The following is a 22,746-nucleotide window of genomic DNA, read 5'->3' as shown; positions in this document are numbered from 1 at the left end:
AAGGCTCTTCATCGCCGTTTCGTTCCAAACGGTCTCCAAGTACCAGGTTTGGTGGGGTACTGCGCAGGGTGGGATAAATAGCAGTGGAATGATTGGAAGACCCCGCACCCAATTATGTCGGTCGATGTGCAGGATACCCGTAAAGGGGGCCACGGCAGGCAAGGGAAAGAAAAACAGCTTTCGGCATAAGTTGCCTGCTATTGCATAGGATCTGCGGGACGATAACGCCTCCAGAGTCTTGTTGAAGCTTGTGTCCTGGACACAAATAGCATACGAGAAGAACTGCAGAGCTGGATATTACAACTGCTGGCACACCCGCAGACCCTAGGACGAAAACGTGTACATCAATTGCGCGTATATACAAGTAGTAATAAGTGATTGTGGGAATCCGGGGTCGGACATGCAACCATTCTATATGCTACTGCACGGTATTTTGTAGGGCTCTAGTCATACAACATCGTATTCGACATCTCAATCACACCTGTTGGAGGCGTTTAATTCGACCGCGAGAGGACGACGCGCGTTAATTTGGAGTTTACGTTGCACTTATTTCTTCAGTGCAACTTTCTTGCGAGCGTTCACCGTCATCGCATATAAAGCATCCTTGAAAGCGAACAAAAATGCCGCTGTGATGACACTCTGAGTGACCTTCGGACCAATTCCTGTCGCATGTGTTAGAAATAGAGTCAAGTGCAGATATGACGTGCTGATCCTACCTCCGTATAGGCCTGCCCAGCCTTCTTCCCTGATGATTCTTCGGAAGCTCGTGAACATGTCCTCCTTTGGCCCATCTTTACCCGCAACATGCATCCTGCTCTTCACAGTAATGTACGGGTATGTGATGCTGGTCGCCAGCAACTTCCCGAGCGCGCCGAGGTAAAATGCGTCGGTTGGAGTAACGCGGCGCTTCTTCTCGAGCATGTTCTTCATCTGTTCGAATACGGTATACTGCAGGATAGGGTTGATGACTAGGACTAGAGCCGGCATCACACCGGCGAACAGGCGGGAGGGGCCTTCCTCCCGGATTATTGAAAGGAGCGTGCCAAGCGTCGAGGGTGATTTGGCTGGCTTCGAGCCAGGCAGCACCTGCTCTTCCGATTCCGACTTTCGCGCAGTCATGCGCGTGTTCACAACCCAAATTGGGTTGGTAATCAGAACCGTAGCACTGCCAGCAAGGGCACCTGCGATCATGGATTCAACTGTGGTGAGTTTCTTCGAAGCACGGCCAGCCTTCAAAGCGGCCTTCTCAAAGAAGGCCCTGGTCCACTCATACCCTAGTTCCAATCAGTGTGCTACCCCCTGCAAACATGTCCCAGATAACGCACAGTAATAGTATACGAAATTAGTAACGCTAATACCGAAAAGAGCGGACTCAAGACCGGCGTATAGCCCGACAATGCCTTCCCGTTTGATGATGCGCCTCGCAGCGTTGAGGGTGGAGGATTGGGCGCGTTTCGATTCAACCTGGGCGCGTGTAGAGAGCGTAATGAGAGGATAGCTGTATGTTGTCAGCGCGGCGAAGAGTAATGCCTTCAAGACACATACGTCAAGGCCATAGACAAAAGGCCTCCTCCGGCTCCCGCAAGGGCATGGGCAACATTGTCGCTTTGCTGAGCAGCTGTGCCGTTCGGAGTTTCCTGGGTAGATTCCGCAAGTTTCTCTTGTGCTGTCTTCGCTTCCTGGGACATAGTGGAAGGAGCGTGGACGCGGTCTTCACGTGTGAATGGTCAAAGGAGGGAATACGCGGAGCTGGCGGGGCAGGACCCGATAGAAAGCCAACACAACCGAAGGACGAAGGCAATGAGAAGTAGTTGCGCGTATGTAGAGTTGATAGAAGGAAGGTATCACTAGGTTCTGAGGGAAACAAAATGAGAAAGGGGACGCATTATGAGGTGGAGCGTCGTCTGGCTTGTGAACGTCACCGTTCGACTTCATTCCGGGAGCCGCAGAGGATACCGAGGTTACCGACAAAATCACGTGATCGGAAATGTAGATCCACCCCCGACGATGCAATTTCGTTATTCACGACTTTTCATGCGTGACGTGTTAGTTTGAGCGATATTCTTTTGAGGATTGACTATTGTTAATGCCATATTTAGAGTCCGACATTCAGCATATAATTGGCAGACATATGATCACGTGGCTTTCACTTTGGAGCCACTTGAGCATCTTCGGGCCCACCAGTTGTCAGGCAATGTTGCAAACATGTGGAAGGCGAAGCTAAGCGTGAATCCTCACGGTCACACGCACGTACAGCACAGCAAGCATGTGCAAGCCGAAGCCAAGTGCGACTCTTGGACCTCTCACATGCACATGGAGACTCTGATTCAACATCGGAACCTCTATCTACTGGCCCTCCCCTTTATCGTAGAAGGAAATTACCCTTATCTAATACCACTCTCATATGTAGCACGATTTAAGCTTCCTAGATTACCTCCCAAATATCTTCCGCTCAAGATATCTCAACTGTGCATTCAACAATGCCGAAACTATGAACGAAGACTCAAACCCACATCCCCAGCCTTCTCTACAATCGGACCTATAAATCAGATATGCGACATCCCAGGAGCTGCCCGCCTCCCCAATAACCGAAAACCCCAGAGGAAGCTTCTTAGAATCATCCCACGCATGTCCATCTTCTATGTAAGAATTGAAATTTGCTCGAAGGAAGACAATGTGTTCAACAAGGGCCAAGTCGATGAACGCAGTTGACCAGTAGCGATGACTCCGATGAAGTTTTCGAGATTGATGAAGAATGGGTTTGCAGCTGAGATGGCGACGCCAATGACAATGGAGGTGGTGATAATAATAATGATGGTGATGATGGAGAAGATGGTGTGGGGAATGCAGAAGAGATGGTGAGGAGCATTTGGGAGCTTAGGGCTGTGCTATACATGGTGGCTGAGAGGTCGCTGAGCATAGGGAACTATTTGGTGATGTTAATATCTACTGCAAGGAGCTGCTGTTGGTGTAATGGAGTTGGAAGAATGGCAATTCTACCAGGGAGCAGTGCGTTGGCAAGAAAATACACAACGGAAAGACTACTTCAGAGGGGAATCTTCAAGACTTAAAGCAAGGATAACAGTAACGAATAGCACAAAGCCTCCAGCAGGATGTATCATAGCAGCCAGGATCCCGCTCACTGAATTCGTCTCATGACCTTTTATCTAAGAAGATGCATTCAGGGTAGCCCACAATCACAGCCCCAAGAGTCATCAACAGAACAGTGAGAAACGCCAGACCCCTTTATGTGTCAAGCGTAACTAGAAAAGAAGGGTACCTTCGGATGCAGATACGTGGAAAAACCATTAGCCATGCAACCCATGGCAGCATGAAACTAGCCACAAGTCCCCTGAAAGAGAGAACGACTGGAGCGGTGGGAGGAGGGACTTCGAACTGTTCTTTCAGATGCTTGCCACTGCATCTGATAATGATGATGATGGCGATGAGAGCAGGGATCCACGTGAATTCTCTCATACAGGTGAAGAATCTTGAATCCACAGAATGAGATAAGAAGGTATAGGAATGCAATAATGATGATACAGACTGCAGGATTGCTCGTTTGTCTATCCATAGCAACCGATATGCCCGTGCCTCAAATATTGGAATTATTAACACAGAATCCACTGAGCCTGGCGAGGTTCAGGATAATTAAAATAGAAATAAAAGTATTCCCAAAACAGTCAGTGTCTTTGAACAAAAGGTGTGGGGCTGTCAGAAACACTCACAGCTGGAACATGTAGACGTGTGTAGCAAGAGGCGATCACCCAAGAGCCAACTACCCAAAGGAGAATCTAGCCTGGGCTAGTTGTCGAATTCCCGTCTTAGGATTCCAAGCACTCAAGTAGCCTACGGGGAAAGTCGATATGCCTGTATAGAAAATAATAATGAGAGAGGTATCTCTAAGTCCAATTCCAAAGCTAAGTGTTCCAACCATCCTTGAAAGTGATCATGGATTCGGTCAGATTTGAGACACTAACACAGCTACATCAAAATAGAGTGTTCACAGGAGGGGCTACAGCTCATATAGATCCGCAGAGAGAAGATATTGAAGTACTGAATCACCTTTCTCTCTTCATAGAGCACCGGATTTGCACCTCGAAGCTCGACTCTATCTATCATTTCTAGATATGAGTGCTGGTGTATCTAAGAAGAGTTGGATAGTGTAGGAGGCTTTCTAACCAGCATTAGATAGGAGCCTGCATTGAGTGACAGCGCTCAGCTCTATTATTCTGGTTGGCATATATTCCAGCACTATTCGTTGCTCCATCTTGGCAAGACGCTCCACCTTCCGCGATCGGATATATCTATCCAGTGGTCTTTCTCGTAGAAGATTCTTCGGACCAACCCGTTACTGAAATCGTGAGGCCTAGCTACGTCAAATCATCCTAACTTGTCCTCGCTGTGGCGTAAATCCAGAATGACAGCTACCACTAGCCTACTTCATTTCATACACGAAGCCTTAGGAAGGTAGAAAGTATCTCGCCCATGCCATTAGTTTTGATTCTTCCTTCTCCATTTTCCAATGTCCTTTATTTGTTTCATACTTCTCTTTCCCTTTCCCTTCTTATTGCGATCACATCTGCGTCTGTCTACATCCTCGCACACACGCTCCAATCTCTCCCACCATCCGAACAGTACAATACAATCATCATCCAAACGTGAATTCCTTTAGATCGAATATCCCCCGAATCCAGTTACGCTGCCGCTGGATAAATAAGAAGCCCACACGCACCTCTGAAGCATCCAGCCGTGATAGAAATGTTAGAAAACCGAAAAGTGCAGGTGTTACTGTACAAGTAAACACACATAAGAGTGGACAAGACAGGAAGACATGCGCACAAACGCACATACATCCGTGGAAAAAGACTTGAAGACATAGGAAAGCTTTTCCCCGGAAGACCAAGAAATGGTTTCCGTTTGCTGTGCTCCTACCTGCCCACGCAAAACCTCTTAGCTTCATGATCTGAATTTAAACTCCTGCCCCGTTACAGCTTCCACCAAGCGTAGCTCGGCTGGCACCCAAAAACCAAAAGTAAAACTCCATGATCCGCCATCTCGCTATTCATTGACACACTCCGGCCACCCGTCGTCAGGCATCATCCTTTGCTGCTATCATTAAGCACATGTTCACGTCTTAAACTCCCCACCCTACGCATCGAACCCCCAATATCTACTATGACTCCTCAACCACTCCAGCACCCATCCCACCTCGACCCCTAGACGCTCCACCACGCGGACGGTATCCTCCATACCCGCGTCCACGGCCACGGCCACGACCCCGTCCCCTGTAACCACCTCTATAACCATCCACACTACCTTGACCAAATGTCTCCATATTCTTCCTCCGCTCCTCGGACCTAAACTCCTGTCCTCGGCGATTCGCCGCCTCTTCTCGGTCTTTCAGTTCGCTTGAGATGTTGTCAAAGAAGGAGGTTCCCTTGTTGTATGCCGCTGGGGCGGGGATGACGACTTCCTTTTCGGGTTGGTCCGTAGATGTATTTCCGTTTGCATGGCCGTTAAGGTTGGCTTCGGTTGTTGGTGATGAAGCGACGTCGCCGCCGAGGGGAGAGCCGGATGCAATAGCTTCCTTGACAAGGTCCTGCTTGTTGAACTTGGCGTTCGAGGACTCGAAGTCGAAATCGGTGTCCGGAACTTCCATTTTGACGTGATGGTGATGGCCACGACCGCCCCGGCCACCTCGTCCTCGATGACCGGCTGCGAATCCTCCGGTTCCAGGATGTCTGCCATGGCGGATTTGATCGTCTGCGCGCATCTCGTTCACTTTCTTCGCGAGGTTGTCTAGAGGGACTTCTCCAGAAGTTCGGTTCTGTGGTGGAGCTTTTCCTCGTCCAAGGTCCATCTTTGCCATAGCGGCGGCAACTGCGGCAGTTGCTGCTTGAGTAGCGTCTTGATACTGCTGGGCGTTGGCCGGTGCTGCTTGAGGTGGTTGTGTGGCTGGAGTTGGCGCTGAGGCTTGGGCAGGTGCAGTGTGCGGTGCGGTCTTGTGCATACCGGGACTTGGGAGAGGAACGGCTGGGACTATGCGATTAGCCTTGGGACCTGTTGGTGCAGCCTTCGGGGCTGATGGAGGTTGAGCCGGCCGCGTCGGGGGTGGGGCGAGGGCGGCTGCAACATCTGGCTTGGACTCAACGGGCGGCGGAGGTGGGTGCTTCGCAGCTCCAGCCGGAGGAGTTTGACCCGTGGGTTTCGGACCGGTCTTGATCTCGGTTTGTCCAGTCACACAGTCTGCCTCTGCGACTTTGGGTTGGGTAGTTGGCTTCTCATCTTTGTTTAGGAGCGGACCAATAGGAGCTGCGCTGCCCTTAGGAGCTTGCGGTGGTTGGTTCTGGCTCTGCTGTCCGGTAGGGCCAATTGGCATCGGAGGTGAGAACGGGCCTGGTGGCTGATTGAATCCTTGGCCAGGACCATACCAACCAGGTGGTGCTCCATACGGACCTGGCATGCCATATCCACCTGGGAATGGACCAGGTCCTCCTGGAGGGCCTCCTGGAAAGCCACCCTGCGGCCCAAAACGATTCTGGAAAGGGCCGCCATAGGGTGGGTAACCGGGCGGGAATTGGCCATGTTGTGGGAAATTTGGAGCTTGCTGGGGTTGCGGCGGTTGCTGGGGACGCTGCTGGTTCTGAGGTGTTTCTTGGCGTGATTGCGGTTGTTGGACCTGCGGCACAGAGCTCGAGTCAGCGAAGCGTTTCCGAACTGATGCAGCATGAAAAGGGTAGGAGGGTCAATGCTCAGAAGGAAGGCAACGGAAATATCCACACGGTTTTGCGCTCTCGGTGGTTATGAGTTAACATCCGGAATGTTTCGTCATCGAAAGAGGTAAGTGTATGAGAGGAAGGCGGTGTTGCTTACTCCAATGATGGCTGGGTCGTCAGGCATTGGGGGCGGCGCAGCTTTTGGCTTTGCTGGCTCCTCGATGCGCAGATCCTTCACGTCGCTACCACGAAACACAATCTGATCGTAGACGACGTCTGATGGCGGGAACTCGTCCTTGCCGCCGCGACGGCCCTCAGTACCGTATGAGCGCACATTGTCGAGTGAGACTGTGGACTGTTCTGAGTTGATTTCGACGAGCGTTCCGACATATCTGCGAAGCCGTCAGTACAAAAGCTGATTTGCCAATCTCAATGGACGCTAACGGACCGGATGTCGCTCTTCGAGACGAGAGATATACGTGATCTACGCAGTTGAGGTCAGCTAGAGCTCTGGGCGAAGAGGCTGGCGCAACTAACCCAATGTACTCTGACATGGCGGTAGGTGTGGGCGAGTTGAAGGTGAGAGGAGAGAAGAGGAGTTGATGTGTAGCAGAAGGAAAGAGAAGGGCGTTAAGGGCAGTGTTGGAGTGGAGGGGAGGGAGGGAGGGAGGGGAGGGGAGGGGAGGTAGAGAGGAAGAAGGAGCTGTCGTGGAGAAGAGGCTCTTTCGCTCGTTAAAATGAGCTTGGCCAGTGATCTCGGCAAAACTCCGGTTTCACTATGACGCTCATTGCGGCGGGACCTCATAGTCGCAATCACCGGGGGGCTGTTGACTCTCACCATACTCGATGCCTTCACTCTCTGCCCTTCGCCATGAATGCCCCTGGAGCCATCGAAACTTCTACCAATGTGTATGAGGCCCTGGAAAATTACAATTGGGACGATGATGTCGAGTTCCAGTCTGGCCTGAGCGCCATCCTGGGCAGCAACAGTACGCCTGAGCAAGCGACCGAGTTGACGTTGCGAGCGCGATGTTTCTATTACGCCAGGTACTAAACTCACTTGGTCTCAGAGACATTGGGCTAATTTAAAAGCAGAAAGTATAATGTGAACCTCGATTTTGACGCCTACAAAGCTTACCGAACCTCTCGACCCTCGCGACCAATTGCCCCGCCAAACGGTGTGCAAGCGGCCTCCGCCTCTGCAAGCGCTGAGGCTCCTGGGAGCGTACTGCCAGCATCGTCTACAAATCCGAATGACCCTCCGGCTCCGTATCCTGTTTCTTTTGCACATATTGTTGAGCTAGTCACTACCGGCCAACCTATACCCGGAATCAAAGAAATTCCAAACACCATCTTGACTGGACAGGGTACTGAAGCTGTCAAGGAGAAGCGGAAGAAGCCTTGGGAGAGGGGCGGATCTGTGTCGTCTGGGCCAGGGTCTTGATGGGTTGATTCCTGTCGTATATAACGGTCAGCTCCAGACAAGCTGGATATAATACCCTTCAATTTTAGAACATCCCAGCATAGGCTATACATGGATGCGCACAGAGAACTAAGGTCATGAATGTATGGGTAACGATATATGATAGACGATGAAGGAACACGCCATCCTATGTAGGGTCCATATTTACTCAGACCGCTTTCCTGTCCTTTTGTAAAAGCTAGGGGTATATGCAATATCCGCTTTCCCAAAACCCACTCAATCATGCTACCCTGGCCATACTTGTTATCCAAGTCAATTGCTGTGTTACCAAATAATAACGCCCCCGTGTCTAGCAACTCCAAACCATGCATGGACGCCCCCATGCTCAGTAGCCTCAAAGCACTGCCTCGAGAATCTTCTCCTTCAAGCTCTTCGCTTCTTCTTGACTCTCCCAAAGCTTCCTCTGCGCCTCCAGAAATTTTGTCTTCCAAGCCGCCACCGTGTTCTGGATTGGATCCGGTCGTTCCGCATCATATGTGCCTCTCGGACCCGTGGCCTCGCCCTCATTGCCATTGTCATTCAAAGTGGCCGATAGTCCCTTGACGCACCATTCTCCCGTCAGCCCTCCGAAAGACACTCCGAAGTACACATCAAAGGAATCTCGAATCCGACCCGAGTCGCTAAGGCCATCGGCGTCTTCGTCGTCGTCAATCGGACTCTCATAGCCATCACCTCCGATCCTGAATCTTACACATTCAACTCTTCTCACCCCTCCATTTGGTCCACCCATCCCAAGTCCTACTGCTGAACACATGCCCAAACAACTGCTGATTGCAATGCTCAGAATTTGGTCACTCATCACCTTAGCAGGAGACGCGGGGCCAGTTGTAGGTTTGGCAAAGAGCGGCTGAAGAATCGAAGATGCAAGGTTCTTGGCTTCTGTACCACGAAGTCGTTTGCGGCGGCCAGTTAGAGGGGCGCGGATCAGTTCGGCAGCAAGTGCGCGATTCAACGTCTCGTGTTGAACTTGGGGAAGTGGAGGTGGAGAAGCCGGTCCCTGTGCAATCGTTTGTGGAGGAGGCTGTGGCTGTGCGGGGGTGTGGGTCGGAGTCGCTGTACTCGGATGTGCCGACTGGGGGTTCTCGTTGTCGTCGCCAAAGAAGTTCCCAGGCGAGCTCCGTCTCGAGCCTGTACTCATAGCGGAAGGTGCGAGACCGGTGCTGGGTGTGGGATTTTGCTCTCCGTTTACTAGAACGGTTGGTGTCACCAATCGTACTGGGTTTCCAACGTTCTGAGGGACTTGTAGACTTAACCTGTGTGGACGTTGTGAGTTTGAGAGTGATTCTTGTATGTTGGTTGGGGATACGGCAGATGCTGGGGTAGGCGGGAATCGGAAGTGTTGTTCAGCCATTGGCGGATCGGATTGCGCTCTTTCCACGATGGGAGTCAAATTTCCAGGGTTCCTGTTCATATCAATCGTGGGACCTTCCTTGGTCTTCGGGTTGGCTGGGAAGGTGACAAATGGACCGTCGCGGACAGAGCGATTGCTGGGGGGACGGCCGCGCAGCTTCCCAGTTGAAGAGGTATTATTACTTGGCCACGCAGAAGAGACGGCCGGCCCATGGCGGCGGCGTGAGCGAGGTTTCGAGCTCGACGGCGTCACTGCCGACTGCGGCTCGTCAAAGAAACCTGGGTGAGCGGACTGAGGGGTTACGGCGGACAGTGGGTGAGGAGTGGTTGGGTTGTCTTGAGTGTTAAGTCGCCATCGGATTTGCTGGCCCGACATGGGAGAAGCTGAGTAAGGGGTGAGGTTCTTGTTGCCCGGGTTCATTCTACCAGGCGCAGATGCGGCCGTCATTGCTGAGGAAGGCGTCATGCCAGACGCAGTCCATGGATCGTGTGCGCTAAGGAACCCTTCCATGTTGTCAGGATGAGCGCTATTTGGGTAGGCCGATTGAGGTTGCAGCACATTGCCAAATGGGATTGAGGTGTCAAGCTGAGGTCGTTTGCGTGGCGGCGTGTTGTCAAACCCCTCCACGCCTTCGTCCCCATCATCCGCTTTTCGGCGCCCACGCTTTGGTCGGAACTTCGGGTCGAGTGCTCGGATTGCTAGGTCTTCCTCAAGAGGCACTCCGTCGCGTCCATTTTCAGGAAAAGGGTTGTGAGGCGGGGGTATTTGCAGGTAATACGGGTGTTGTTTGCCAAGAAGATACTCGAAAAAAGCGTCGATGTGCATTGCATGCATCCATCGCTAATAGTTATCAGCGGTTGTGCGTTTAGAGGAAATCTTAAATGAGAGAAGCGCGAGCGAGAGAAATATCCAATACGAAATGACCTTGACAAAGTGGACGCGATGAAACAACGAAGTCCGACGGCGTAGCACTCCAGGGAGCTACATCCACACCACAATTCTAGAATTTCAATATCAAAGAAGATTACTGGGTCGAATAAAACCCCCTCTCATTCGGTCTGGAAAGGAACCCTGGTGCGCATTGCAGCTTTCGAGCGAGCAAATGACGGAACCAAGGCTGCAAAGTCGAGCATGTAGATTGTCGTTGGGGGCTTCACGTGCAGCGAACGGGAATCAACATTCCTTATTAAAGCGGAAGTCTTCTAGAAGTCGTGCATGGACACAGAACCTTGGCACATGTTTGAAAGAAATCGGAGAAAATGGAAATGAGGACCAGGAAAGAGGACTATATCTCACCTTTAATCGGACCGAGTACTGCTGCACCTTCTGCGTACTCTGCCGCTTGTCCATATCTGGCGGCTCCACTCCCAGATCCAGCGCCAGCTGTGTCCACGTCTTGATCTCCTTAGTATCCAACTTCCGTATCAATTCAAACAACACATAAGTACTAAACGCCTTCCCGTCGCTTTTAGGGGGTGTTCGGAATAGCTTGGTCAACTCGGAGGTATCTGTGTTCGTCGCAAAATAAGGATTGCAGTACAACACGAAGGAGGCATAGGCATCGTCAATCGTGTCGTCGGTCACGTCTCGGGAGGGCGGGGAGCGGTCTTCTGGGACAAATCCAGTGGTCATCTGCTTGGGCTGGCTGGGGGAGATGGCGGAGAAGCGCGGGGAGGCATTGGAGGGCGTCGAGGGGGTTGCAGAGCTGCGAGGCATCTCGGCGTAGAAGGAATGAGAGAGGTGAGGGCTGTTGAGAGAGGCATTGTTGGCTTGCAGCAGGTGGGAGGAGGTAGACTGGTGGACCGAGGACATCGGAGCGTGTCCATTACGGTTGGCACCAGAGCTTTGATTGAGGCTTGGATCAATTGGTGGTACAGCTGGGTGCCGAAAGGGCGAGAAGGCCGGGCTGCCGTTGTTCCCCTGGTGGTGGTCGTAGTGAGCGTGGGGTGAAAGATGGAGACTGTGCTCTGACTCTGGGCCTGGTCCTGCGCCGAAGTCGACTTGCATGATTCTGGAGAGATGAGGGCAATTAAGGCGAGGGCCTGGCACGGTCAGCAAGCCATGGACCACTCCGAGTAATGTTGCACTGCGCTAATCGCAATAGCAGCCCATCAAATCTTCAGTATAGACAGCGAGCGGTTGGCTGAGGTGAGAATTTTGTCTTGCACATTCGAGCGCAAATAGATACAGAGGGCGGCTGCTGGAGCAGCTGTTGGGCGCGAAGAGCAGGATTGTTAGGCCCGCGACCAGCGCGAAGGTCTCCGGTGAAGAGGAGGTGCAGTGCGCGCGGCGCGACGTTGCGGGCACTCGTCGCCAGCGGGAGTTTCGAGATGGTCGACACAGGAACACGCGACGGCGGAGAGCGGCGAACAACAGAAAGTGGAGATAATTTGCGGTCGTTCTTGGTGGTTTATGGGCAGCGCCTGCTATTTTGGGTCATTTACTAACTTATTTGCCGTATGCCAAGGCCACCTGTCTAGTCTATTTTTGGAACACTCTATTCACCCGCATCATCTTCTGTCCTACCCAGCGCGCGGTTACAAAGAGCCCCCATATCTACGCTTCCCGTGACTGGCTATTCAACTATCATCCCACCATCCTGAGAGACAATACGAGCACTGCAAAGCCTTTGATGCTCAGCTGGGTGCCTGCGTCGCAGATCCGCCGCCGCCCGCAGCCACACACACATGTAAGGGCCGTCTACGCAGAATGTGCTTCAGCCTGCTGCCAACGAGTAGCCTGTGCCTCGTTGGACCATGGGAGATTTGTGCAATCCAAGAGGCGTCTGGATGAACACTTCGTTTAGGCCAAAGAGCTTTCCTTTTCGCAACTCCTGCCGAAGAAACTGGAATGGCGACCATCTCATTCCCAAGTTCTGTATCTTAGTTCTAAAGGACCCTAGCCACCGACGAGTCCAATGACTGGCACATGTAAGGCCGCCTCCTTCCCAGTTGTTTCTGTGACTTCGTCGAGGCGTGTAATCCGCGAGCCTACCACCCGTGGGAACATGCATCTAGATTATTGACTGTCAAGGCAAGTTTGTAGGTATCATAAAAATATGTCTTGTTCCCTTCTCTCCTGTTTGTCTTTCTCCTGGTTCCATTATTTCTGCGCATCATGACAATATATCTCCATTTCCTCATACATGTTACATTCTCTCCAACTACCCTATGCTACCACCTACATCGCATCGTCCTCCCTGATCCGAAGCTGTATCTAAATTCGGTCATATACTGCTACTTCGACCATAGGGATGGGAACCAGTGTGATGATTATTTAAATCGAGGAATATCCTGGTCGCATTGATTTAAGAGTGCGTACCTCACCGTTGCGCGTCCGAAGAAAGATTAAGGCAGCATTGGATATTCGCCGGTTTGGAAGACCTTTGGTTCGGTCTCAACGAAATATTTTTTTTTTTTGGGTTCTGGCTCCCTTTCAGTTGTGCCGCGCTTCATACCGTACCAAGGAACCTAATCGCTAGAGCAAGCCTGCTGCACGCAAGTCACCGCCTGCGGTGACGGTAGCTGGTGCTACAAGGAGGGAAACACATCGTGCTATGTCGACGGCTCAGGCCTCGAGGTGCACCCCAATGGGGCTAAAAGTATAGCCCAATCGCAACTCGTATCGACAACACAGAGTTTAGCCACAGCGCTGCATGTCCAGAAAGAAACTGACTACCACGCCTTCCATTCCTGGAACTACAGACACCACACCAAGTATTGCGAACTCTGTTCCTTCAGTAAAAGCTGTGACTCTGAGTCCGCCATCCCCACAACACCCGAATCAATTTTTCCAGCCTCAGTAAGTCGGATAGGATGGCTCTGGGTGTCAGTGTTCCCAAGGTGGTGGTTGCTCTTGCCACTGTTTGGAGATGTATCTAAGTCTATTTCTGAAGGGGGTGTCAGTCTAGGTGAACAGGACAGAGAAGTGGCGGAAGGTTGTGTGTTGGGCATTGGATCAGATATAATTTTATGAGGAGCCTGCACCATGTGACCGCGCGTACTGCCCATCACGCTTTGTTGGTCGCACCCTTGTATAACGCACAGCCTACGACTGCTCGCACGAGCCACAACCCTTAGGTCTTGACCCCTCCTTTTCATCTTTTCTTCTAATTCCTACCCCTTTACATCCCCAGTCCTCCGTTTTCCCTTGAATATTCTCCTTGATCATTCACGCCTCTGGTTTTCGTTTGACTATCTACTCCTCTTTTATCCCTCTTTTGTCCAATCCTGTTTCCTTTCCATTGCCCCCTCACCTCCCGCCCCCACCCTCTCCAAATGCCCTCTCTGTTCCTCAAGGTCTCCCTCGTCCTTGTCGTTTCCCTCGCACTAACAATCCAGATCACCCCAGATGCTCGTGAAAACATCCTCCCCACACCTAACGTCTCGACCAAAGAGGCCGTCGGGACCGCTGGAGCCAAAATTAAGCTCCACGCTACCTCTGAACAAGTTTGGCGCGACCTGATAGATTTTGGCAAATATGGGGAATGGAGTAAGAGAGTGCCGAGTGTTGATTTCGGAGAGGATAAGGGGAAGTTGAAGGAGGGGATGGTGGGAGTGATGACAGTACGCCAAACCAGTCGCTACACGGGTCTAAACCTTCTACCCATGGATACTTGAAGGTGTTCTCTCTAACAAGCCCCCACCAGGTCGTCCCCCCAAACGCGTCCCCAAACACCTTCCCCGTCGAAATCATCAGCATTTCACAGTCCACTCACACGCTTGTATGGAAGAGCCTAACGGGGCTCCCAGACTGGGTAATTCTCTCAGAGCGCGTTCAAGAGGTTGTGGATTTGCCGGGCCAGCCTGGGTGGAGTCAATATCGCACTTGGGATACTTGGAAAGGGCCGTTTGCGTATGTTATGCAGTGGGTGTTTAAGAAGGGGATAGAGGAGAATTTAGAGGGTTAGTTGAAGGAGGAGGTAAAAGTGCATGTGGAGAGGCAAAGGCGAGAGGGGAGGTAGGATGGAGTTGGAAGGGAAGAGAGAGAGAGGGGAGGGAAGGAGGAATCTTGAAATCACAAAGGAATTATGGCAGTTATCGTTGGCTAAGTGGCTTGAAGGGGTGCTAGAAGAATCATATGACTGAATTTTTTCCAATACTCGGGTTTCCTTGCGTAGTGTCCTAGGGTATTCAAAATATCGAGGTGATGATACTCTGGGCAAATGGGCAAGCAGTGGATGTGGGTTATCTATCCTTTCCTGCAAACGAAGTGGTCGCTACTACGAATCTAGCAATTTATCCATAGTCTGCCTATTCCTCATACCGACAGCTGCTCAGAAGCTTTGATGGTAATCACCTTGTTGAGTTGCCTTGAGGTTGTTGTGCTAGTCATAGTTTCCTTGATCTGCTTCATTCCATATCGTATTCGAAACTTCTCCGCATCAGTGTGTCCAACCGTTAGTTACGGAGCCTTTTGGAGGCTGTATAGTACAGTTACGGAAGAGGAGGCTGTTACTAACTAACTGTACGGAGGAGATGACGTCAGTGTACGGTTAGGATACAGTAACTGAAGTATATTGAAGTATTATGAAGTAATTGCGCTGAAGCTAAAGACTATACCTAATTAGGAAGTTGTGATACCCCTTGTGAGATCTACTGTTGTTGATCTTACTGTTTTAATGTACTCTGTAAGCTTAGTCAGCTCACTAGTAACAGCGTTGTTACGTAACTAATTCTTCTGCAGTTAAAGAGCCTCTATTGTTGACCGCGTTGTTGATTAGGATAGGAATTGGGACATTATAACAAGCAGATTATCCTTCCTTTCTAGGAAGAAAGTGGCTAGTCCTAATTAGGAAGGATAACAGGCTTTGCTTAGAAGGTCTTAGCAGCGCTAATTATATTTAGAGGGAAAAACCACGCAGCAGAAGTGATTTTAACACCCCTGACTGCGTTGTCTTTAATTATGATAAGGAAAAAAGAAGGCCAGATTAACTATGTAGCAGAGCAGAATGATTACTTGAAGCTTAAAAATGTAGAATAACAAAGCTTTTTGGTTATTTAATTTTCTACCAATCAGATCAATAACCGGCTTATATCCAGACCAATAGGAGAGAGGGCTTGGCGGTAGAGATAGTGTATTATTTGATGGGCAAAAGAATAACGTAGATGGCATAGTTGCTGAATTTGTTAGAAGATTGCTAACAAAACAGGCAATAACGGCATTCTCCGCATTAATCTCCGAACACGAGCCCCCTGGCCCTCAGCAACCTGCCTTCAACCGCCCAAAACCACCAAAAATCCTATATAACTACCGTAAACGGTTAGTACAGCAGCCTCATGTATAGTACAGTATACTGAGTAGATGCCCTGTACGTACGTACGTGACCAAAATCAGTGTACTGCAGTACTGTACTATTAGGTGTACTAACGGTTGGACACACTGCTCCGCATCTTGGAAAAAGGGCATCAAATTCTGCAGTAAGCGATATATCGTGGGTAGAATTTCCGGTCCGAGAAGATATACTTTGAAGCTGCTTCCGCCACCATCTAGTCCGATGGCGCTACACTAAATTCCGAATATGGTTCAGTGAGTATCTAGTTTTGTGATTGAAATCTCGAAGTCACGGGAGAAGTTGCGCACGGTATCGACCAATTCGAAGAAATCGAGACAAGTTGAGAATAAACTGGCCAGAGCCACCGCCCCTATCGCAAGGCTGATGGGCTCTGGTGGAACTATATTTGCGGCCGTGAGGCAAGATTGGCGAATCGGTAGCCGTGTCTCGAATTCGCATGAGGTACGCTAGTTATTCCATGAAAGGAATGAAAGCTAAGCAGGGAGCCCAATTCTGCTACCGAAGTGTAATCTAGATGGTGTTATGAGTTTTACGAAGATGCGAGGTCGCTCTATTTGCTAAGTCTGTTTTAGTCTGGCAAGGCTTTCTTGATTCAAAGCAAGCTGGTGGTTGTGGGCAAAGCACAAAAAAAGAAACAAGTTCACCCAACATTGTCCCCAGTTGGGCCACAATTAGGACGGTGGGGCACAGGTGATTGCACTTTTCGCTTTATTCCTCTAAGCGCGGGTGTCGTAAACAGGCTTAAACTATGGCCGTACTTCTCTCATCTTCCTTAATAATTACCTTAATATTCCCTCCACCTTGCCCACCAGCCTGAAGATTTCCTTGGAGTAAGTGTGAGACTACAACGACGTGATAGGTAAGTTCTGCAGTTGCTGCAGATCGAGGAGATGGGAATTACCTGATTTACCTTTGTCTCACAAGCCTGTGTTGTCTCGGAACAATGCTGCATTTGAACGATTGAGGATGGCTTGTAAGCCCATTCGTCAATTTAACTTTTGGAATCTCTTCCAATCCCGTCTCCAGGTTCCGCCATCGCTCAACCTGGATCACAGACAAGAGGCTTGCAACCACTATCCAGATACTGGCTTCTGCTAGGTGCTGTCCTACGCATACTCGGCGGCCGAAGCCAAATTGTCCCTTGGGGAACGGCTCGCCGCGTCCGCCTTCGGATTGTGGAATATATCGATCAGGGTCGAATTCGTCCGGGTTGGAGTATGTGCGCTCGTCGTGCGTCATTGCCCTAGCATTCGCATACACAAATGAGCCAGCAGGTATGAAGAAGCCATTGTATACGTCATCCTCGATACTTCGGTGCGGAACGCCAACAGGAGAAACAGGACACCAACGGAGAGTTTCTTGGACTATGTAGTCAATATAGGGAAGGTATGGACGATCAGCAAATGCCGGTAGTCGGCCAGGTTCAACTACAGTGTCAATGATCTTTTGGGCTTTATCCTGGACTTCGGGGTGGAGAACCATGTTGAGGACGAAGACTACCAACGTACTCCACGTCGTATCTTGACCTGCGGCGTATACGGCTCCAGCGGCTCCTTTGATGTCTTCGATAGTCATCTCTTCAGGTTCTCCCTTATCGAGTCTTTTCTGTCGTTCACTGAGCAGCGTACGCACAAGTGACGCTTCTATGGACCGCTTCTCACCAGCTGCGTAAGGAGCTTCGTGGATTTGCCGAATTGCCCACCTCCAATCTCTTGCGAATTTCAAACTCCGATCTCGTACCAGCCAATTTGGTAGGCTCTTAACAATCGGAAAGAAGTCTACAAGCGTTCCAGCCGGGGCTCCACCATGCCCAAGCGCATACGAAGCATCGATGGCCATCTGAATATGGGGATCTTTATCGTCATCAATCTGAACTCCGAAGCCAATTCCCATTACTATAGCCGTTGCAAACCTCCTCAGTAGTCTTTCCCAATCTCCCGGATTTTTAAGGAGCCCTTCCACTAGCACTTTGGATTCCTTTTCTTGAAGAGGTCGGTACTGAGCGATACTGCTTTTCTGAAACGTTTTCTGCAGCACTTTCCTATGCATCCGGAATTGCGGACCCCAACGTAGAAAGGTGAGTGTCATGCTCCATCCCATGACTTCGAATAATACGAAACGGGGTCTATCACAGTAGTTGGCTCCTCGTTTGTCGAAGAGGTCAATGGCGGCCTGAACGCTGTTGAGAACGACGACGGGCTGGCCGAGGACGTTGAAAGAGAGGACATCGCTTTGGAGTTCCTTAGAGAGATTTTGATAATAGTATTCGGGATTGTCGACTGGGATGATGCGCAAATGACCAAGGACTGGTTCGCCCTTAGGTCCGGGTGGTAGTGGTAGGCCTTTAGATTTGTATTTGAAGGAAAAGTACGAAGCCACTCTCCAGGAAATGTATGCAACGATTAGAAGACTAATCGTAGACAGTCGAGGATAAAGCATGAGGAGAGCCATGGCGGTGTTGAGGTGTTAAACTTCGCCAAGTTGTGGCGAATCCGCCCACCTGCACTCACATGAGACACACAGCCTTCTGTAAGCCACCGTGAGAGCGAAGTGGATTTGTGGGCTGCAGTGCACAGCGGATGAAGTGGCTAAACTTCTCGATCGACTGCTGCCATCGGCACACGGCCCGCCAGTTGAACAAGGCAATCAATTCTCCGAGACGCCACCGAGATAAGATTAGATGGCGAGGCTCTGACGATCGATAAGCACTTCAGACCAGCACAGTTCCGCTCTTGACGCCCTGTGACACTACTAACAGAGGTACATCAAATATGGGTCTCCTCCAATCGAAGAGCCATTTCCGTGTTTGCCAACTCTTTCCGCCAAGATGAAGGTGCGACCGCCCAATCAACCTTCGCAACCACGCCTACCGCTTCGGACCCATACTCCTGTCAGTGTGGATTTGGCAATCATTTGGCTTCTGAGTCAATCCCTGGCGTGCTTCTAAGAGGACATAATTTCCCACAGCTGGTTAAGTATGATTTGTACTAGGAGCAGCTCAACGGATCATCCTTCGTGTCGATAAGACAAGCCCTGCAACATGTGTGGATGTACCGGATTCGGTCATCAGTAGCGCACAGGGAGCTGTCGAGGAGCAACCTAAACGATAATTTGTGTCCTCGGGTTGCATTATTAGTATACCTTTGCTCACAATTCGGATAAAGCTGGAGTCTTACTTTGGGTCCTCCAACAAACGTGTTGAATACAACCCCTCGCAGCAAGCGTGGAACCCTTTCCCTCTCCCTGAAGCTTCTCCCTCATCTTCCATTAATTATGAGCTCCCTGAGCTTGGTCCAATAGGATCGAAGTGGCTCTGCTAAGAGATTTCGAATACGTTGTAGCAAGCTTTGACATCGATTCTGGATCAGGATGGGAAATTGTGCACAAGCTTGCTGGGAACTTGCACACATACTTGCAACCGCATACCCCATTCGATGTAGTTGCTTGGCACAGCAACTATTCTCTTTTCAAGTACGCGGTCGAGAATTTTATCAATATGGCAAATGTTGAGTGCGATCAGGCAGATCCTACTATCTACTGCGTCCTTAGTACCCGTTCCGTCGTTCCAGGAGCATCTCTCGCCGATTTTCTGGTTTTTACCCCCAAATGGATATCCATACGCGATACGTTCCGGCCTCCGTACTAACATTGAAACATGTCCACCGAAATTATGGGCCTAGTTTATGGTACCTATGGGGGAAGCTCGCATGTGCTTGAGCCTGGCGGCTTAAGTTGCGAGACTAGTAATATGCCTTACGGCGAGACATATGGGACCTGGAAGACTGCTACGACTCAAGACTTGGTTCCTACAAGAGTCTGCGATGATACTCTGGCGTTCGTGTCCCACATTTCGGTTCCGCTACTTTTAACTGAGTGGGAGCTTCAAAGCCCAGCTCTTCATCCCAACGACCCAAATAAACTGGCTGAATTCAAAGGGCGTTTTCTAGACCATCTCAATGAAGTCAATGCGGAACTCTCCCGTGAAGGCCTTCCAATTCTGGGAGTACGTCAAAGCGCTCGAAGGGATGGGTGGAGCGTAGGCCTCTAGGCTTCTGAATGGCTCCTAGATGTAAGTCTCCTTGACCTTGTAGCGGTTTTTAATTACATTATGCAGGAGGTTCGTGATCTCAGTCTCTGATGTTTTTCTATCTCATTTGTCATCTTGCGAAACATGTACCGGTTATCAATGAAAGCGCTAAATACCGATACCGGAAACCGCATCGGCTCTTTAGCGGTCTACTTCGTCACTGATGGGCATCCCCTTATTATACATCTACGTTCCGCATGCCGGCTAGCCCATTGCATGCGGTTGTTTTCTGTCCGCGATTGTACGATAAATATCCAAATTAATAACGGGACTCTGGCAATGCAATAGTGAGGCCGTATAGATTGTCAGTGCTGTAGCCACCTGCGCATCAGGTGTGTTCACGACCTCTCCAATGCTCATATAAAACTACCTGGTATGTAAATATTGCAATCCACCACGCTCGATCGGTCCATCACTGCTTTCCCAAAGTGCTGCAGCGAATAGTCTTCAATATGTTAACAATTCACTCTTCTAGTCTGCTTGTTCGCTAATCAAATTAGGTTCGTTCTAGAGAAAACCTAGCTGATTTACAACTTGCGCGCCAAACCTAGAACCGAATCGTCCCATCTCTATTGTGGGGTGATATTGCTAATAGTTTTCACTCTAGACCGGCAAAGAGATTGGTAGCCTTATCTATTATCATCAAGAGGGAATTCTCAACCACATTTATAGGCTTCGAGTCCTGATGCACTCAAGCTTGACTAAAACTTCAACCCTCCTTCTAGAGGCCCCAGATAAAGACTCCTTAGAGAGTGTTTTGAGCGAAAATTTTGTTTTCCATCTTCGGCCTTGCTCCACCTTCTTCGGACCCAAGGCAAACTCAATGCCTTTTCAATCAGCTTGAGGCTCTTGGACATTTCAGAGTACGTGGCGTTGTCATTGTGGATTCAAGAAATTCAACCTCGCTTATGGCCGATTGCTCAGGTTGATCCGCTGGATAACCGTGGGATCATCCACCATCGAAAGAATTTGCATCTCTTCTCTTCAGCACCCACTAGCCAGAGCGCGGCCTCTATCATGCTGTTACACAACTGCAAGATATCATTTCAATCTGCAACAGCCTGAAGCAACTCGCGGTCAACCTTCGGAAACCTAAGCGTAATCCAGCTGACGCCAAAATTAGCGTAGTTTCTTTTCAGCTAGGAGCAAATAAACGGGGATTTCATGTATTGAATGAACTAGAGGCCGTGCTTATAAGTGATATTTAGTGAGGATACATGGATTAGCCCTTATCAACCCACTTACTCTATATTATAATCTGGAAGAGCTGACACAGAACACTAAATATTCTACACCTAATCTGCACTCTCTGCCTCCTTCCCTAACTCAACTCTCTAACCCCAAGTCCAATATATGGACGGTCGATGCCTGCCTCTTTATTATCTAATTAACCCTTATCAACTTTGCAACACAACTCTTCCATAATCTTGTCAGCTACAGCTCCAGTGTCAATGTACTTGCATTGTCACCACTGGATTTGTTGGACATGGTTGGCCTCATTACTTCTATGGGCGAAGTCAGGTGGTGAACATTATGTGGAGGTGGAGGATTGTGGAGGAGACAATTAGGAATTGTTTAGAAGAGAGAAAGGAGAAGATGGTCTTAGAGCGGCGTTGACAGATTAGTGGACCCTCATGAGTTTTCATACGAGGAGTATAATAAAATGGTGTTTTACAAGGAAGGAATAGAGGATTATTACATACTATCTCTTATCCTTGTCCGTCAGCTAGTTGGAGGTACATATTCCCTGAAAGTCAAGTGGAAGCGATTGAGAGGTTTTGCCACAATCTCACAAGTGCCCCTCGAATACAATTGATGCTACCCCGACTAGGAAGCGGTAACAATCGCATATTGTATTCTATTGGCTTAAGATTGTTGCTCAATAGAGTGGCCAAGAACTGCTGTACAGGCCTGCATCTCGAAAATACTCCCCAATGGTTATATATAACGAACCCATAGGCGGCTTCCAGTGAAATTCGCGCTGGAGATTGACAACAATGACAGTGGTATCCAAGACGGGTGACCGTCCTACTATCTATCACCATGGCAAGAGGTCAAGTTCGGCCAAATAGATGACTTAGTAGAGCGACAAGAAGAACGTGAAAGCGGGAAAGGATCCGATAACGATGTGGTCCGCGAAGAGGAGAAGATTCTGGTCAACAACATGGCCGAATTTATGCTAGCGCTCTTGGGCCAAAAATTGCCTTGAGAAGAGTATGAGAGTGTCTTAGCCAGTGCAACTACCGTTTTGGGTGTTGGCTATGATTCTGCCTGACTAAAATTACGCAAGCATTTTGTTGTGCTTGAGGCAAGTGTGCTACTAATCAGGCCAGCAGTATGTACATTGGAGAGCTTCAGTATCGCCAACTACACGAATGGAACTCCGAATCACCAGTGGAAGTGACTATTGTTTTCATTGAGCACGTTTCAATGACTCGCACACTCAAACTCTCGCACACTCCGTCTCTAGTAAGCCTAAGTGACTGCCACTCAACTGTGGCCGGCCGAAAGTATCACAGGGTGATGATTTCCAAGAACGAGAGTCACGACAGGGCCTCTAACGAGGCGTAGTACTGTACGATTGAGCGATTTGAAGCCTGTACGGGTGAGATTTTGTGTACGTTCGTACGACAGGGAGGAAGAGAGGTAGGTGTATGCATTGTAACTGTTACAGCCCACGTAATCTGTACAAGTAGTATAATTTAATTAAAGTACGCTGTGCTCTAGTTAAGACATCTAAGATGATAGGCATCTAAAGACATAAGATTGCGGTCTAATTAGCTCTAATTCTTTCTAGTAATAAGAGCAGAG

General features: G+C 49.7%; 8 protein-coding genes across 8 annotated transcripts; 3 read left to right on the top strand and 5 right to left on the bottom strand.

Annotated features, from left to right (window-relative positions):
• Positions 1 to 315: 315 nt before the first annotated feature.
• Positions 316 to 1,910, bottom strand: BDR25DRAFT_286057 (mitochondrial carrier). The gene is made up of 4 exons (XM_033688223.1): positions 1,546 to 1,910; positions 1,326 to 1,498; positions 717 to 1,274; positions 316 to 662 (listed from the first exon to the last, which is right to left on the bottom strand). Exons 1-4 carry the CDS (start codon positions 1,686 to 1,688, stop codon positions 547 to 549), a joined length of 990 nt encoding a protein of 329 aa, XP_033548286.1. The 5' UTR covers positions 1,689 to 1,910; the 3' UTR covers positions 316 to 546.
• Positions 1,911 to 2,430: 520 nt separating this feature from the next.
• On the bottom strand, positions 2,431 to 4,058 carry BDR25DRAFT_368289 (uncharacterized protein; the record flags this gene model as incomplete). The annotated part of the gene is made up of 8 exons (XM_033697045.1): positions 3,783 to 4,058; positions 3,729 to 3,730; positions 3,480 to 3,594; positions 3,281 to 3,418; positions 3,196 to 3,244; positions 3,046 to 3,152; positions 2,714 to 2,883; positions 2,431 to 2,660 (listed from the first exon to the last, which is right to left on the bottom strand). Exons 1-8 carry the CDS (start codon positions 3,935 to 3,937, stop codon positions 2,431 to 2,433), a joined length of 966 nt encoding a protein of 321 aa, XP_033548285.1. The 5' UTR covers positions 3,938 to 4,058.
• A 1,011-nt stretch (positions 4,059 to 5,069) lies between these two features.
• Positions 5,070 to 7,401, bottom strand: BDR25DRAFT_27301 (uncharacterized protein). The gene is made up of 4 exons (XM_033687338.1): positions 7,257 to 7,401; positions 7,168 to 7,203; positions 6,877 to 7,111; positions 5,070 to 6,682 (listed from the first exon to the last, which is right to left on the bottom strand). The coding sequence occupies exons 1-4, from the start codon at positions 7,271 to 7,273 to the stop codon at positions 5,177 to 5,179; spliced, it is 1,794 nt and encodes a 597-aa protein (XP_033548284.1). The 5' UTR covers positions 7,274 to 7,401; the 3' UTR covers positions 5,070 to 5,176.
• Positions 7,402 to 7,545: 144 nt separating this feature from the next.
• Positions 7,546 to 8,357, top strand: BDR25DRAFT_261000 (uncharacterized protein). Its single transcript, XM_033686684.1, has 2 exons — positions 7,546 to 7,766; positions 7,815 to 8,357. The coding sequence occupies exons 1-2, from the start codon at positions 7,591 to 7,593 to the stop codon at positions 8,161 to 8,163; spliced, it is 525 nt and encodes a 174-aa protein (XP_033548283.1). The 5' UTR covers positions 7,546 to 7,590; the 3' UTR covers positions 8,164 to 8,357.
• Positions 8,329 to 11,943, bottom strand: BDR25DRAFT_260997 (uncharacterized protein). Its single transcript, XM_033686683.1, has 2 exons — positions 10,850 to 11,943; positions 8,329 to 10,393 (listed from the first exon to the last, which is right to left on the bottom strand). Exons 1-2 carry the CDS (start codon positions 11,558 to 11,560, stop codon positions 8,537 to 8,539), a joined length of 2,568 nt encoding a protein of 855 aa, XP_033548282.1. The 5' UTR covers positions 11,561 to 11,943; the 3' UTR covers positions 8,329 to 8,536.
• Positions 11,944 to 13,682: 1,739 nt separating this feature from the next.
• Positions 13,683 to 14,614, top strand: BDR25DRAFT_260993 (uncharacterized protein). Its single transcript, XM_033686682.1, has 2 exons — positions 13,683 to 14,118; positions 14,202 to 14,614. The coding sequence occupies exons 1-2, from the start codon at positions 13,831 to 13,833 to the stop codon at positions 14,460 to 14,462; spliced, it is 549 nt and encodes a 182-aa protein (XP_033548281.1). The 5' UTR covers positions 13,683 to 13,830; the 3' UTR covers positions 14,463 to 14,614.
• Positions 14,615 to 15,725: 1,111 nt separating this feature from the next.
• On the bottom strand, positions 15,726 to 18,384 carry BDR25DRAFT_334039 (cytochrome P450; the record flags this gene model as incomplete). Its single annotated transcript, XM_033692900.1, has 2 exons — positions 16,759 to 18,384; positions 15,726 to 15,762 (listed from the first exon to the last, which is right to left on the bottom strand). Exons 1-2 carry the CDS (start codon positions 18,297 to 18,299, stop codon positions 15,726 to 15,728), a joined length of 1,578 nt encoding a protein of 525 aa, XP_033548280.1. The 5' UTR covers positions 18,300 to 18,384.
• Positions 18,359 to 21,908, top strand: BDR25DRAFT_354680 (RmlC-like cupin; the record flags this gene model as incomplete). The annotated part of the gene is made up of 22 exons (XM_033695352.1): positions 18,359 to 18,387; positions 18,418 to 18,480; positions 18,555 to 18,590; positions 18,641 to 18,785; positions 18,840 to 18,971; positions 19,013 to 19,155; positions 19,194 to 19,389; positions 19,418 to 19,475; positions 19,529 to 19,851; positions 19,897 to 19,941; positions 19,980 to 20,091; positions 20,144 to 20,222; positions 20,253 to 20,308; positions 20,365 to 20,417; positions 20,487 to 20,614; positions 20,685 to 20,957; positions 20,996 to 21,132; positions 21,162 to 21,295; positions 21,370 to 21,534; positions 21,561 to 21,601; positions 21,666 to 21,788; positions 21,845 to 21,908. 22 exons carry the CDS (start codon positions 18,359 to 18,361, stop codon positions 21,906 to 21,908), a joined length of 2,535 nt encoding a protein of 844 aa, XP_033548279.1.
• Between the last annotated feature and the right edge of the window lie 838 nt (positions 21,909 to 22,746).

The sequence above is a fragment of the Lindgomyces ingoldianus genome (genome assembly GCF_010093535.1).
Source record: "Lindgomyces ingoldianus strain ATCC 200398 unplaced genomic scaffold BDR25scaffold_14, whole genome shotgun sequence".
Classification (NCBI taxonomy): Eukaryota; Fungi; Ascomycota; class Dothideomycetes; order Pleosporales; family Lindgomycetaceae; genus Lindgomyces; species Lindgomyces ingoldianus.
This window is presented reverse-complemented; position numbering and strand designations above follow the sequence as displayed.